This window comes from Nycticebus coucang, chromosome 21, assembly GCF_027406575.1.
Source record: "Nycticebus coucang isolate mNycCou1 chromosome 21, mNycCou1.pri, whole genome shotgun sequence".
Classification (NCBI taxonomy): Eukaryota; Metazoa; Chordata; class Mammalia; order Primates; family Lorisidae; genus Nycticebus; species Nycticebus coucang.
The window spans coordinates 53,312,827-53,328,335 of NC_069800.1; the positions used below are offsets into that span (position 1 = coordinate 53,312,827).

General features: G+C 44.3%; 1 protein-coding gene across 4 annotated transcripts in view; it reads left to right on the forward strand.

Annotated features, from left to right (window-relative positions):
- The window catches only part of EYA2 (EYA transcriptional coactivator and phosphatase 2), a 279,314-nt gene that overhangs the window by 193,878 nt on the left and 69,927 nt on the right, over positions 1-15,509 (forward strand). For all 4 annotated transcript variants that reach the window (XM_053574516.1, XM_053574515.1, XM_053574518.1 and 1 more), the window contains one exon: positions 2,278-2,361. In XM_053574516.1, the coding sequence (XP_053430491.1) occupies positions 2,278-2,361 (84 nt within the window). The remainder of the gene's footprint in view (positions 1-2,277; positions 2,362-15,509) is intronic.

A 15,509-nucleotide genomic window follows, 5' to 3' on the forward strand; every position in this document is an offset into this window, starting at 1 on the left:
AAACTAACATGGAGTTTATACGAACAAACCTTCTGGAAATTGATCTTTTCATAGTTCAGGTTATGTCTCCAAAGAGTTTTTAAAGGTGACCTGTTCAAGACACAGATTGAACAGGTGCGTCTGTCTCCCCTCCTCAGCCCCAGCTACAGAGATAACCAATCAGGTCCTTTGTTCCTAAAACTAATGATCACCAGAAAAATGAGGTAAACCACGAGTATGAAAAATAAAGGCCAAGATAAATAGGATAAATAAGAAGCAAAGAAATTTAAGAAATAGAAAGGAACTGAGAAAAATTCTTATTGGTGTTCTTATAAAAACTCAAACAGATCTTTCCTCCATAAAATAAGAAGTGGAGGCTACTGGGAAGGGAACACTCAGGGGTAAAATAAATAAATATATATAAGTGAAAATTTTAAATGACTCTGAGAATCAAAAGTTTAATAGAAAGATTGAAAGAGAAAGTCTAAGAAATCTCCCAAAACATCCACCAAAAAGACAAAATTACAGAAAATATCATTTGAAAGGAGAAACAATAGCAATCTAAAATGTTTAATTTGGCTATTGGGAATTTCGGAACAATAGAACAATGAAAAATATGGGAGGGAATTATTTTTAAAAATAAAATAAAATTTTTCATAATTTGAAAACGCTTAAGTGCTGTACAGTATAAATGGTGTGGAGGGAGAAAGCAAACCTAGATATATCCTCATGGAATTTGAGGATACCAAGTATAAAGAAAAGATCCTTCAAAATCCTAGAGAGAAAAAAGGTAAAACCTACCAGGACTAAGGAACAGTGAAACATCAGATTTCTCATCAATGACCCTGGACACTAGAAAAAGAAAGAATTCCTTCAAAGAGCTAGAGAATACTGTTTTCAAATAGGAAGGTCTGCACCCAGAGAAACTATACAGCAGAATAAAGATATCATCAGATATTCAAGAATTCAGGAAGATTACTTTGCATGTACCCTTTCAGAAAAAGCAACTTAAGGATGTACTCAAGCAAACCGAGGAAGAAAGCCAAGAAAGAGAGAGATTTGGGATCCAAAAAGCAATGGATCCAACCCAGAAACGTACTAAAGGGAAGTCTCAAGATACTAGCTCTGCAGTAAGCCTAAAAATGATTCAGGCCATGCTGGAACATTCTATTACTGAAGATTTCTGGTACAGAGGATGTGGCTGAATTCAACATCATAACATTATAATGAAGGCACATTATTACAGATAAGAAAAAAGCGATTAATAAATTCCAACAATTTATATTTATAACAAAACCAAAAAGTTATAGCAGGTAGGCATGATACATATATGAATGAACTGAGATATGGCATGATTTCAATCGGAATGGAGTACAAGTAAAGAGAACACATGTACATACGACCTTGATGGTAGGAGCATTCTCCTTGAAATGGATCTGGTGTTACGACATTGGACACCCAGGAAGGAAGTGCGTTACTTGCTCATTACTTAGCTCTGCAGTGAACAGGAATCACAAGATGTAAATGTTCTTTACTGGTAACCAATTTTTAAAATTAACATATGGAGAGAGAACAGAAGACTAATCGTTATAAAACCAAATGTGCAAACCAGTTTATTCACATTGATAATGCAACAATAAAACTAAACCTGATGGGTATTGGAGAGGGAAGGAGGTGGGGGGAGTAGCAGGGATGGGTTGGGTTTCCTGCTTTAGCCAACGGAGACCATCCAAAGCCAATGGAACTGAAAATGAAAGGATTCACATATGTGGAAAATATACGGTTCCAGAGAACTGAGGGGAGGTTGCCTTGAGCTAAACCCTCGTCTTTTAGACTGCCTCCTCACAAGATATCGTCTAAAGCTGGCAGATAAGCAGAGGTATAAATATGTTATTTAGAATTATGGAGATGATCGCCAGACTTGCTAAAAACAGAAATAGTTGGCCTTAATGGTGAACAGTGAATTAAAATGGCAGTATTTCATTCTGTCAAATGAGTTATATGGTTTTTATTGTTGGTTTTGGCCTGAATCCTGTTTTTCTGAGCTTTCACGTGGAAGGCAAGAATGGGCTTCTTGGTTCTGGCATCTTCAGGGTTGGTAAGATACCAAAAACTGGCCGTCAGAAGAGGAGGAGGTTGGATGGGGATTCACAATGCATCAGCGAGCTGCGTGTTTTATGATTTAAAGATAATGTTTTTCAAGACTTCTTTTCCTCCAAGGGAATTAATTTCTGCAGACATTAAGTCAGATGCAAGCGAGTCCATTTGTTTCCATTCTCTTCCTCTCTTTCATCACAGCGTGTGTTCGTGTGGGACTTGGATGAGACAATAATTATTTTTCACTCCTTACTCACGGGGACCTTTGCATCCAGATACGGGAAGGTAAGAATCCATTTTGTCTCTCTCCCTGTTTTTTTTTTTTTTTCCCCAACATGACTGTCTGTCCAGCCAGTTTGTCCTGGGAATTGTGGGGGCAGTTCATGAGGGAGCTTCTCCAACCAAAGCTGCCCCTTTGGGTCAGCCCAGGCTTGCAAACGCCTATGGAATTTTTCTTTGACATGTGAAAAATTAATTAGCGTCCCTTTTATTGACTCCCATGCCTTTTCTTCCAACATTTGAAGCAATCAACGTGTCTTTGATAGGACCTAAGTCCGTAGCCTTCGGCTGTCTCCTTTCTAAAAGAATAGGATCTGCTGTGGCCAAAAGCAGTAATTCTAGCTAGAAAACAAGGTAAAGTACTTTTCTTACCATCTCCGGCAGATGAATTTAATTTTCCTTCTGTTGTTTTGAGATGAGGGGGAGGCACTGTCAGTTCTAGCATGGATGTGTAGCAATAGGTTTGCAAAAGTATTGTCCACAAATTACGTAGGGAACCATCGAGTTAGAATTCTGGGCAAATGCTATCAGCTGATTGGTGGTGAATGGAAGAGACGGTGAAACCACTTTAATAATGCGAGCGTGAGTCCAACTGCAAAAACCCAAACTTTGCCGATTCTCTGCACTCACCCCATGCCCTACGTAACAGACCCCAAGTAGATGCCCCAGACATCTGCTATCTCTTCAGGGGAACACAGGAGGGTGCCAGGGTGGTGCTTAAGAAGACAGCCCAGCTTCATGTCCTCAGAGGTGAGTGACCCACTGGCAGCTGCTTCCACACATGGGTAGGAACCTTGAGACTTGCCAGCGCCTGGAAAATATTTCTGTTTCTGTTTAGAGACCAGGAATATGATTTGACATCACCTCATGGCTTTTCCAGCTGCTGGTGTTTTTTTATGGGAGTTATAACAAGCTGGATGTGTAATTAGCAAGATAGATTTATCGTCTGCCATTATGTTGTAAAGAATATAAAAATGGTGTTGGTGGTGCAGAAATCTCTTGCCACGGAGGAATGCCGTTAATATGTCTAGCAGCGCCTCTGGGAAATCCGGCGTGCTCTTTGGGGCTGTGCACAGCTTAGGTAGAGGATGGCAGAGTCGGGGGCTGCTGAATATGCCAAAGTGTGGACTCTGCAGCCACTGCAAAAACTTGGGCTGTCCCAAGGGGGTGACAGGAGTAAGCTGCCCACTAAGAGTGTCTTTTGGTTTTCCCCATTCCCTCATACGTCTTGCCATTAGACACAGCCCTGGTGGCATTCTGCAACAACTCACTTGTTATGGGCAGTGTAGGGCCTTGTGGTCTTGGGGGTGATTTTTGTGTGCTTCTCACCCCCGTGCCTTAGAATACATTGGCCGATTGGTGGTGAATGAAAGAGACTAGGCCAGGAGGAAACCCCTAGGCTACATGTCCCCCAGTCTGCGCCATTCCTCACTGCCAGCTGCCTCCCTCCACCCCACCGCCTGATCCCAGCCACCTCCATCTCGGCTTCCTATCTGATCTCCCAGTTCCCACTCTTGTCCCCTCTGGCCCCCTAGAGATGAGTCATCCTAAAATCCACGCTTGCTCATGTCACTCCCCTGCTGAAAATTGTCACTGGCTTCCCCATCGACCAGCCTCCGCGGTCCTTTATGAGGGGGCTTCTTGCCACTGTGCAGCCCCAATTCCTGCTGCTCACCGGAGTTGCCTTCTGTCCTTGAACCTGCCACAGTCTCTCACAACTCTGCTGGGTCTCTCCCAGAAGCAGATCCTGAGACAAGGAGTGAGTGTGGGTAGTTTAGCTGGGAGGCGATGCCAGGAAGCCTGGGTACAGAGTGGGACTGGAGGCAGAGAAGAGAAGGAAGTCAGTACACGTTGTGTACATGGTTGCTGCTGTGGTGGCTGGGGCTCAGTCCCACCAGAGACCTCTGAGGGACTGTGGAGAACAACCCCCACAGTGTTGACTCACTCAAGAAGTGAGGGAGCCAGAATATGTACCCACAATTTCCTTCCACAAAGGGCTGAAGGCTTCTAGCAGGGCTAACTCCATGTACTTCTGACCTGTCCTCAAGAAAGCCAGGATGGGGTCACAGGTGCCAAGTAGAAAAGATCTCCACATGTACAGGTATGATGACAGCTGAGGGCTCAGGGGGCAGGTACACTCTGGAAGTTTCTGCTATAACCTAGAATGTTCTAGAATGTTCTTTTACTTAGTTAATGCCTACTTATCTTTCAGTTCTCATTTTAAATGTAGCTTCTTCCAAGAGGACTTTCCTGACCATTTCCTTCCATCTAAATTGCATCGTTCTTCATAACTGTATTTTTTATTTCTATCATAATTATGCACTTACTGTCTGTCTCCTTTGTGGGTTTTAAGGACCATGAGGTCAAGGACTATGAGCATTTTTTATCTACCCAACGAACCACCACCCATGCACAGGACAGAATTGCTCAATGAATATTTGTTGCATGAATGAATGTCTGCATAAAAACGGGCTATTTTTTTTTCCATTTTGTTCATTATTTTATCCTCAGTGCATAGAACAGTGTCTCCCACTTAGTAGGTGTCAGGTAAATATTTGTTAAATGTAGGAAGGAAGAACAGAAATTCCCAACTAGTGACCACAGGCCAAATTCAGCCTGCAGATATTTTTGTTTGGCCCCCAGAGTATTTGAAAATATGTCAATTTGTCGCCAACATTTAAAAATCAGGAGATTCAACAGACTAAAAACAATCTAGATTTCCAGCTCTTCTTGAAAAATTATGAAATCTGGCAATTCTACCTTCCCATGTGGCAGCAATCAACAGGAGCTGAGTAGCAGCTGCCCTCTTAGAGGGGGCGGATCTCCCCAGCCCAGTGGGCCCCCACCTGGCCTATCTAACCCATTTTTGGCATTCAATGGCCCTTTGGTACCCAAGTTTCAACATCTGTCCTAGAGTTAAATGACCATGAAGGTCAGAGCTAGAAGGACTTGAGAAAACCATCACGTCCAATTAGTGTCCATAATACGTAAGGAGAAACTGAGGCTTAAAGGAAGTGGGACCATCTGAGAATGAGAGTCAGACTCAGGCTCACCTGCCTCCCTGGGGGATCCCTGGACATCCAGGCAAAACTAAGGTGAAAAGCTCTTGGAGCCCCAAGGTCTCCTGTGCCGTCTTGATTTCTAGAATTTTCTATTCTCTTCAGCCTTTCTAAGGGGTGGAAGGAGTAGTTTTGTTTGCTAAATTCAGCAACCCTAAAAGAGACCCAAACTATTTGTGACTTAAACAAGATAAAAGCGTGTTTTACTCCCCTAACAGTCTAGACATGAGCAGTTCAAGCTTCTATGGCTGTTGCACAGCACTGGGGACTAAGGTTCCTCCATCTGTTCCCTGCCATCCTTGAAGTGTTGCCCTCATTGGCAAGAAAAATCATAGCTCTCCCATATTTCTGCATATGGCCAGTAAGAAACAGGAACAGGACTTGGCGCCTGTAACTCAGTGGTTAGGGAGACCGCCAAATACACTGGGGCTGGCAGGTTCAAACCCATCCTGGGCCTGCTAAACAACAATGACAACTACAACGAAAAAAATAGCCAGACATTGTGGTGGGCACCTGAGTCCCAGCTACTTGGGAGGCTGAGACAAGAGAATCACTTACGCCCAAGAGTTTGAGGTTGCTGTGAGCTGTGACACCATGGCACTCTACCGAGGGTGACATAGTGACACTCTGTATAAAAAAAAAAAAAAAAGACTGCTCTGTCTCAAAAAAAAAAAAGGAATAGGAAAAGGAGGAATTTACCTCCTTTCTGTTTTTGTTGTTTTTGTTGTTGTTGTTGTTGTTGTTGTTGTTTGTCCCTCTCTGTTAAAGTCCAGACTCAAGTTGCATAATCACTTATCCCAACATCCCATTGTCTGCAACTCAGTCACATGGCCACATCTAGCTGCAAGGGAGTCTGTGAAGTATAGTCTTTAGTTGAGGCAGTCATATGCTCAGTCAAAATTTAGAGATTCTTTTCCTCTAAAAGCGAGGAAGGAAGAATGGATATCAGAGGACAGCTAGCAATTTCTAGCCCACAGTACCATATAATAAAAAGAAAAAGAAAAATTTAAATGATGAGGAAAAATAAAATTAGCTCTGTTTGAGAGACCTAGGGGACAGCTTGATTTGTGCATTTGAAACTCCAGAGAGAGGTCTGGACTATGGCTGTAAACTTGAAAGTCAGAGACAATGGAGAGGGTCTAGAATAGCAAGAGTGTGAGCCCCATTTTGCAGACCAAGTAACCAAAGTAACTGAGAACTAGGGAAGTTACACTGTTGTTGGGATATTCATGACAAATCTAAAACACAAGGTTTTGGCTTGTGACTCACAGTGCTTTCCCTCTATACCTTCCCAGCAGCTGTAGCCATGTGAAACTCATCATTAATAGCTGGTATTAAGCAGGACTCTCAGTTAGAATCACTTTGTGCCATTTAAGCTACAAAGGGGATTTATTAGATCATAATAATTTAAAACCCTAGGGACATTGGGGATTCAGGTCTGGCTAGATCCAGGAGCTTAAGCAATAGTTCTCAGGTCATTCTTCATTCCACAGCCAGCTTTTTCCTCGTGGTGACTCCCTTTCAGCAATCCCAACTAAAAAGCAATACCTTCACCTTCCCAAATTACAGCACAACTCCCAGGCTTAAATCTCATTATGCCAAACTAGGTCACATGCCCATCTGTGTGTCAATGTCCATAGCTCTGAGTGGCTAACCTAGAGCAAGGGCCCACTCTTGGCATGGAAGGAGTAGAAGAGTTGGTCAGCTCCTCCCCAACCAAAGTGCACTGAGTGGAAGAGAGATGGGCCCCAAAAGAAACCAAACTTCTCTTTCCAGAAGAATGTGAGGACCATGGATGTCCAATAAATGGGCCCTGGAAGCCAGGATGCCTTGTGCTTCCATGCCAAGGACCAGCAGCTCTTTGCCTATGACCACTGCAGGAAGCAGAAATCATATTGATTATATCCTTAACCAAAGAGGGTATTTGCTATTTATTTAGAGAAATAAGACCAACAGAGCTGAAATGGTCAAAGAAAGGTTCAAAACAGGGTGTTTGGATTTTAAAACGGAAACCGGGCTCTCTTCCTGTTCCCAATCAAAGGATGTGCTGCTCAAGACTGTCATCCCTCCACTTCCTTCCCATCTCTTCCTCCCCGGTGGTCAGAGCCAGAACATTCCTTTAGTAGCCATATCTCTCAGCATCTTGTGGATCCATTAGAAATTCCCTGGAGAGCTGGAACAGCCAGTGATTGCTGCCTCTCCTCTCTTCTAATCCCTCACTCTCCACCTCCCTCCTCAGTAGTCTCTGAGCTTAATTTTTTCTAGCTGGGATTAGGCAAGTGCAAGGTGGTCAGGAGGCTTTGCCTGTGGCCAGGAAGGGCTTTAGGAAGGATTACTCAGCATCCCTCCAGGGATTCACTGCAGGGCATCCGACTCCCCCTTTCATACCTAATCTCTCAGGCAGCTAAGTACCAATTTGAAGCTCAACTATAAGACCAGTTGTCACATGCAATAGACGCTTTATTGAGATGCAATCCATATATCATAAACTTACCCTTTCAGTGGGTACAATTAAGTGATTTTTAATATATTCATAGAACTGTACAACCATCACCACTGTCTAATTTTCGAACATTTTTATCACTCTTAAAAAGAAACCCACACTCATTAGTAGTCACTTCCCATTTCCCTCACACCTGGGCCCCTGGCAACCACTATAATCTACTTTCTGTCTTTACCGATTTGCCTCTTTAGGATATTTTACATAAATGGAATCATACAATATGTGGTTCATTTATGTTGTAGGATGTATCAATACTTCATTCATTTGTATGGCCACAGATATGGATACATTGCATTTTGTTTATATATTTATTAGTTGATGGACAGTTGGGGTTTTGGCTACTGTGAATAATGCCACTATGAGCATTTGTGTACAACCTTTTACATGTATGTGTACAGGTACATTTTGCATATACAAAATGCATATGTTTTTAATTGTCTTTGGGTATATACCTAGGAATGGAGTTGCCGGGTCACATGTAGCTCTAGGTTTAACATTTTAAGGAGCAACCAGACAATCTTCCAAAGTGGCTACACCATTTTACATTCTCATTAGCAAAGTAGAATGGTTCCGGTTTCTCCCCATCCTCATCAACATTTGTTGTTGTCTGTCTTTTTAGTTACAGTCCTCCTGGTTAGTGTGAAATGGTATCTCTCAGTCGTTTTGACTGGTATTTCCCTAATAACTAATTATGTTGACTAATGATGTTTTCATGTGCTTACTGGCCATTTGTATATCTTCTTTGGAAAAACACCTACTCAAATCATTTGCTCATCTTTTTTTTTTTTTTTTTTTTTTGTAGAGACAGAGTCTCACCTTATCGCCCTTGGTAGAGTGCCGTGGCATCACACAGCTCACAGCAACCTCCAAATCCTTGGGCTTAGGCGATTCTCTTGACTCAGCCTCCTGAGTAGCTGGGACTACAGGTGCCCGCCACAACGCCCGGCTATTTTTTCATTGCAGTTTGGCCGGGGCTGGGTTTGAACCCACCACCCTCGGTATATGGGGCCGGCACCTTACCCTCTGAGCCACAGGCGCCGCCCCATTTGCTCCTCTTTTAACTGGTTTATTTGTCTTTTTATTATTGAGTTCCAAGAGTTCTTATGTTTAATGGACACCAATCTGCAATAAGATATATGATTTGAAAATATTTTGTTTCATTCTCTGAGCTATCTTTCCGTTTTCTTTCTTCAAAGGTGTCCTTTGAAGTATCAAATTTTTCTTTTCGATGAAGTCCAGTTTATCTATATTTTCTTCTATTGGCTATGCTTGCGATGTCATATCTGAGACATCATTGCCTAAACCAGGTCTCATAGATTTAGTCCTATACTTTCTTCCAAGAATTTTATCATTTTAGCTCTTACAATTAGGTTAATGATCCATTTTGAGTCAAGTTTTGTATATGGTGTGAGGTAGGGATCCAACCTCATTCTTTTACAAGTGGATATCCAGTTGTCCCAGCACCATTTGTTTAAAAGACCTGTCAAAAATCAATTGACTATAATTGACTTATTACTGGACTATTAATTCTATCCCATTGATCAGTATGTCTGTCCTTGCCAGTACCACACTGTCTTGATTACTGTAGCTTCACAGTAAGTGTCAGAATTGAGAACTATGAATCCACCTGCTTTGTTCTTATGACCAGTGTTGACCTTTATAATTGGCATCTTTAATGGCTTTATTTTTGTGTGTTTTCTACACACCCTTTGCCCTGGCTTTTCTCTTTTACCAGAAAAGCTCAGCTTCCTACATGGTCCTTTTCTTACTTTATTCAGGAATCTGCTCAAGTTTTCCCTCATCAAACAAGCTGCATCACCACCTGATGTGTTGAAATTTTATTTTTTATTGCCTGACCCCCCTCCCAACACATATACATTTGAAAGCAAGCAGCAGGGCCTGGGCTTTAGGGCACCTTGGGTTCAAAATTTAAGTGGGTGCCAAAAATCTGAGTAACCAGATAAACCATATTTCATTGTAATCAAAATTAATGCCAAAAAATTGATAATGCCCTAAATATCAATAATGAAAGAAACTCAAGTCTTTTGTCCACTTAAGACACTGCTGAGATATCTCTGATTGCTGTCTCCAGGGGCACTTCAGGTCTGGTGGCATCTAGACTCTCAGTGAGGCTGGCTGTGGTCCTAGCTCTTTGACCCGCTGACCCAGATGCCCTCTCTTAGGCTTTGCATTCCTGCATAGGCAACAGGGTGTTGGGGCCTCTGAACCCCCTTCTCAATGGACTATAGCTGTTGGAAATCAGGCCAAGGAAACAATACCACTCAGCACCCCACGGCCAAAACATTTTGGAAACATTCAGTATGGAAAGCTGGAAAACAGGAAACTCGGGGAGAAAACAGGGGGAAACAGCTCACATCTCACCTGTGTCCTTGTCTGAGGAATACATCAAATCCTACATGGAACAATCTGGGGCAGAGGAGGGTATTGGGGAAAGGGAAGAAGCGTTTTCAGCAGCCTCAGCAATTGGGGGCACAATGTATTCAAGACTCAACCCACCAAGATGCCGTTAGTGGTCTCCATGGGAAGACCTGCATTTCCTCAGTTTATTTAACAAGTAAGTGTCCCCTGTGTGCCAGACAGGTGCTGTTCTAGGCACTGGGGACAGAGCAGAGAGCAAAGTGGATTAAAAACTCTGCCCTCATGGGGCCAATGTCCTCAAGGAGGGAAAGGAAGACAGTGAACAAGATGAATAAGAAATACAGAGGGGGGGAAGTCACAAAAGGGGAGTGAAGGATGGGAAGTACCTTAGGGGGAGAGAGAGGAAGTGCATTTGAGAAAAGGTGGCCAGGGAAGGAGGCCTCACAGAGAAGCTAAATGTTGGATAAGGACTGAAGGAAGTGGAGGGACAGCTGTCTGCTGGAAGAGCAAAAGGAACGGCCCTTGCAAAGGCCTCACAGCAGAAGTTTTCCAGGTAAATCTGGCAGCGAGGAGGCTGGTGGGGTGGAGTGGAGCAGGCAGGGGGCAGAGCAGTGACTCCACTGACCTTTACTCTAAAGTGGGAGCCATAGAAGTTTGCAATAGAAGGACAGGGTCTGATTTACATTTTATGTTTTTTGAGACAGGGTCTTGCTGTTTTGCCCAAACTGGAGTGCAGTGGCTTGATCATAACTCACTGCAGCCTCGAACTCCTGGGCTCATGTGATCCTCCTGCCTCAGCCTCCTAAGAAGCAGGGACTAAAGTTGCCCACCACCACACGTGGCTAATTTTTTTTAATTTTCTGTAGAGGTGACAGATCTCACTATGTTGCCCAAGCTGGTCTCAAACTCCTGCACTCAAGCAAGGCCTCCCAAAGTGCTAGGATTAGAGGTGTGAGCCACTATACCCAGCCCCGAGTTGTATCCTTAAGGGTCCATCTGGCTGCGCCCAGGGGAGAGTAGAAAAGAGAGTGACAGGGTCAGGATCAGACTGTTCAGTGAGGAGGCTACGGCCTCAGACAAGCTGAAAGACAAAGCTGGTTTGACCAAGGAGGCAGAGATGCAGGTGTTGAGAAGCGGAGCAATCCAGATACATTGGAAGACAGAAGCAACCACAGATAGAGAAGGGAAACTGAGTCCTTATTCCTGCCCCTGGGCCATGGGGTGCAGAAATGGCCTATTTTCTGTCTAAGAAGAGAGCTGATGGCTTCTGCCCCTATTGGCAACTGGCTGATTCCTCCTGAGCAAATTCTCCAACTTTCCCATCAGCCAAGTGCTCAGCTATGAACGTCATTATTTTTTTAAGTTGGAACTCAAATGCACAGCTTGAGTTATGCTTATTCTTCGTCCACACAAGGCCCCTTTCTTGTTTCACACAGGTACAAATGTGTTTCCTTTTAAGCCCATTTGGCCTCCCCCCGCCACCCCGTGGGCTTTTGTTCATTTTCCATAAGATGGGAATTGCCTTCTTGTGTGCGTCTATTTCTGATGTGTGTGCGTGGCATCGTTTAAATACCGCAGGCTTCTGACTTTTCGCCCTCTGTGCTGTGATTTTAGTTCCTCATACACAGCTCCATGTTCTAACTCAGTATTCTTTTTCAACTGCAGGCAGTTTTGCTCTGTGGGGACATTTGGCAATAGCATAAACATTTTTGGTTGTCGTGGCTTGGGGGGTGGGGTGCTCCCAGGGTTGAATGGGTAGAGCCTGGGGGGTGGGGGGCTGCTGAACATCCTGCAAGGCTCGGGGCTGCCCCCAACAACAGAGAATGACCTGGCCCTAAATGACCCTAGCGCTGCAGTTGAGAACCTGCATCCACCTCGTGCACAGGGGTCCATGTCGTCCATCCCCCTCCCTGCAGGGAGAACACCCAGACTTCCCCAGCTCCACTCAGTACAAGCAAAGCTATGACAAGCGACCCTGATGGACTGCTCTGAGCATTACCCCCTCATGTGATTCCCACAGCAAACCTCCAGGGCATGGTTGCTCCTATCATACCCATTTCAGGAGAAACTGAGGCTCAGAGAGGGGATGTGACTCAGTCAAGGGCACCCATCCTCAAAGTGGTGCAAGCCAGGACCTGGCCAATGGCTCTTAATCCTATGACCCGTCCCCAGTAACCCATGTGACTGTTTTGAGAGTAAAAATTAAAAACTACTCGAGTGAATTCTGCTACTGGCCTATGAGCTCCGAGGGCACACAGAAGGGGGCTGATGTGTTCATAGCTTTATCCCCTGGCACCCAGCACAGTGCCTGGCACATCCGCTGGACAAATATTCGTTGCATAAGCAAATAAATAAAGAAGAGCTCGTGGGTAGGGAGTTTGGGTGTGTGTGATGACAAACCCAGCAGAAATGAGATTCCAGGTGCCTACTCTCAAGGCAACAAACGCCCAGATATATGAAAAGCAAGCACCCGGCAGCACCTGTCATGGAGGGATGAGGGGAAGGGGCTCAGATGCTGAGTGCCAGCCTGGGTTTGACCCACAGCAGGGGCTCAGCAGAGCTGTGGAGTGTTGACCAAGTGGTCAATCTAGACTGGCTTGGGGGCAGGGACACTTTGGCAAGTGGGAACCTGGACAGGGGCCAGGTGGCAAGGCCCAGTTGGCTGGATGGCAGGGTCAGGAGGCCCTCACTACCTGCCTGAGCAGAATCCTGTCCAGGACTTTCTTCCACCATCTCCTTAAAGGGCCAGACCCAGCCCTGGCCTCTGGATGAGAGGTTTCAAACTGTCAATCCAGGAGCCGCATCTGGCCAGGACAGGTTTGGTTTGGCCCCCTGGAGTTTCTTTAAATTCCAAATCCATGGCTGGTATTTTTGAACCTAGAATTTTATATCAAAATCTGAGTGTCTGACAGCTCTTGAAAAGTTAAAAGGTCTTATTTTTTTCAAGATCTTTAAAGTATGACAGTGGAGCTTTAATAGGGATTGCATTAAAATTTTATATTGCTTTGGGTAGTATGGACACTTTAACAATGTTGATTCTTCCCAGCCATGAGCATGGTATGTTTTTCCATTTGTTAATGTTTTCAGCTATTTCTTTTCTTAGAGTTTCATAGTTCTCTTTATAGAGATCTTTCACGTCCTTTGTTAGATCTGCCATTCAATCCTATAATTCCTCTACTAGGTATATACCCAGAAGACCAAAAATCACATTATAACAAAGATATTTGCACCAAAATTTTTATTGCAGCCCAATCACAATTGCTAAGTCATGGAAGAAGCCCAAGTGCCCATTGACCCATGAATGGATTAATAAATTGTGGTATATGTACACCATGGAATATTATGCAGCCTTAAAGAAAGATGGAAACTTTACCTCTTTCATGTTTACATGGATGGAGCTGGAACATATTCTTCTTAGTAAAGTATCTCAAGAATGGAAGAAAAAGTATCCAGTGTACTCAGCCCTACTATGAAACTAATTCATGGCTTTCATATGAAAGCTATAACCCAGTTATAACCTAAGAATATGGGGAAGGGGGAGAGGGAGGGTGATTGGTGGGATTACACCTGCGGTGCATCTTACAAGGGTACATGTGAAACTTAGTAAATGTAGGATATAATTGTCTTAATATAATAATTAAGAAAATGCCAGGAAGGCTATGTTAACCAGTGTGATGAAAAAGTGTCGAACTGTTTATAAAACCAGTGTATGGTGCCCCATGATCTCATTCATGTACACAGCTATGATTTAATATTAATAAAAATTAAAAAAGAGAAAAAAAAGAAAAGTTAAAAGGTCTAGCAACATCAGGCCTGACTTTTCAATGAGTGGGGTCCCTCTGACAGGATACATGCACTCAGGCTCACCTCAGACGCCCCCATCTGGCCTGGGCGTCAGTGCATCCCACGTGAGCCGTGGCTTTGGAGCTGTCCAGCCCCGATGAGGGCATACCTAGAGTGTTTTAGGATATGTGGGAGGAAATCACCAGTCTCCATGTCCCCTGGATCCTCTGTATGGACTCTGGGAGACAAGGGTCCCTCCAGCCCAATTCCAAGCCCTGTCATGTGCCTTAATATCCTAAAAAAAAAAAAAAAGCAGACTATTTACTTCCTGAAGATTCTCTTGGGAACCCATGATCATGGCTGGGAATTCTGCTCAGTCAGTGAGGTTGAAATCCTCCCACCCACCCACCACCACCTCCAACAAGTAGAAGAAAAGCAGAGAATCTGCTGGCAGGCTTAGGAATTTCCAGAACTTTGTAAAATGAAATTCATACATCCTCCTAGGTTGCATTCCCTGGAAGCAGACCCTCAGGGAAGGTGTCCCGAGCTAGTCAATTAAGGGAATGCTCAGGAGAAACTAGGAGGGAGTTGGGGGAGCAGGACAGGAAAGGGGAGAAGCCAGGCACAGTCCAACCTCAGTCTGATCCTGCAGGAAGCCCCAGAAGGTAAATTATGCCCACTGCATAGAGTGTGCCCCACCTCCAGGACATGGATAGTCCCCACACCTGTCGGTCATTAGAAACAGACTTCTTCATGGGTGTAAACTTATGGGTACTTCCTGCTCTGCTGAGGGGTGGTCCTTAAAGTAAGGCTTAGGAGTCCTAATACATGGGAGTGCACAGGCTGGGGACAGGTACACAGAATTGGAAAAGGGCTCAAGGACATCCAAGTGGAGCACGAGTAGCATCCATCCCTTTTTCTATCCTATCCATTCTTCCATCCATCAATCCATCCTTCTGTACATCCTTCCATTCATCCGTCCATCCATCTACTTTTCTACCTAACCATCAATGTATTCATTCTTCAATTCATAAACACGTCATTAATATTTCTGTGTCCAGCCCCATGCTGGGGTAAAGATAGGGGTGCAGCTGTGAACACAAAAGGCAAGGTCTCCTCCCTCTTGTAGCTCACATGCTACAAGGGAGATGTGCAGACGCGTAAATGAGCAGCTACGGGTCCCAGTTCCTTACTGAGATGTGGGAGACTGGCCGGCCCCTGTCACCAGCTGGGCCATGAGGAGTTCCCGTTTGCTCACTTGACCTAGTGACATCTGTTCTTCCTTCCAGTCTTTAGTCAATCCATGCTCCCTCCCATGCCCAGATCTCTGCCTCAAGAGCGCTGTGATCCCTTTTCTGACCCTCTGGTTGAAATGAGATTAGGTTCCCTTGTTGTTACTTCCCATAGCAACCTGGGCTTTTCCTTAGAGG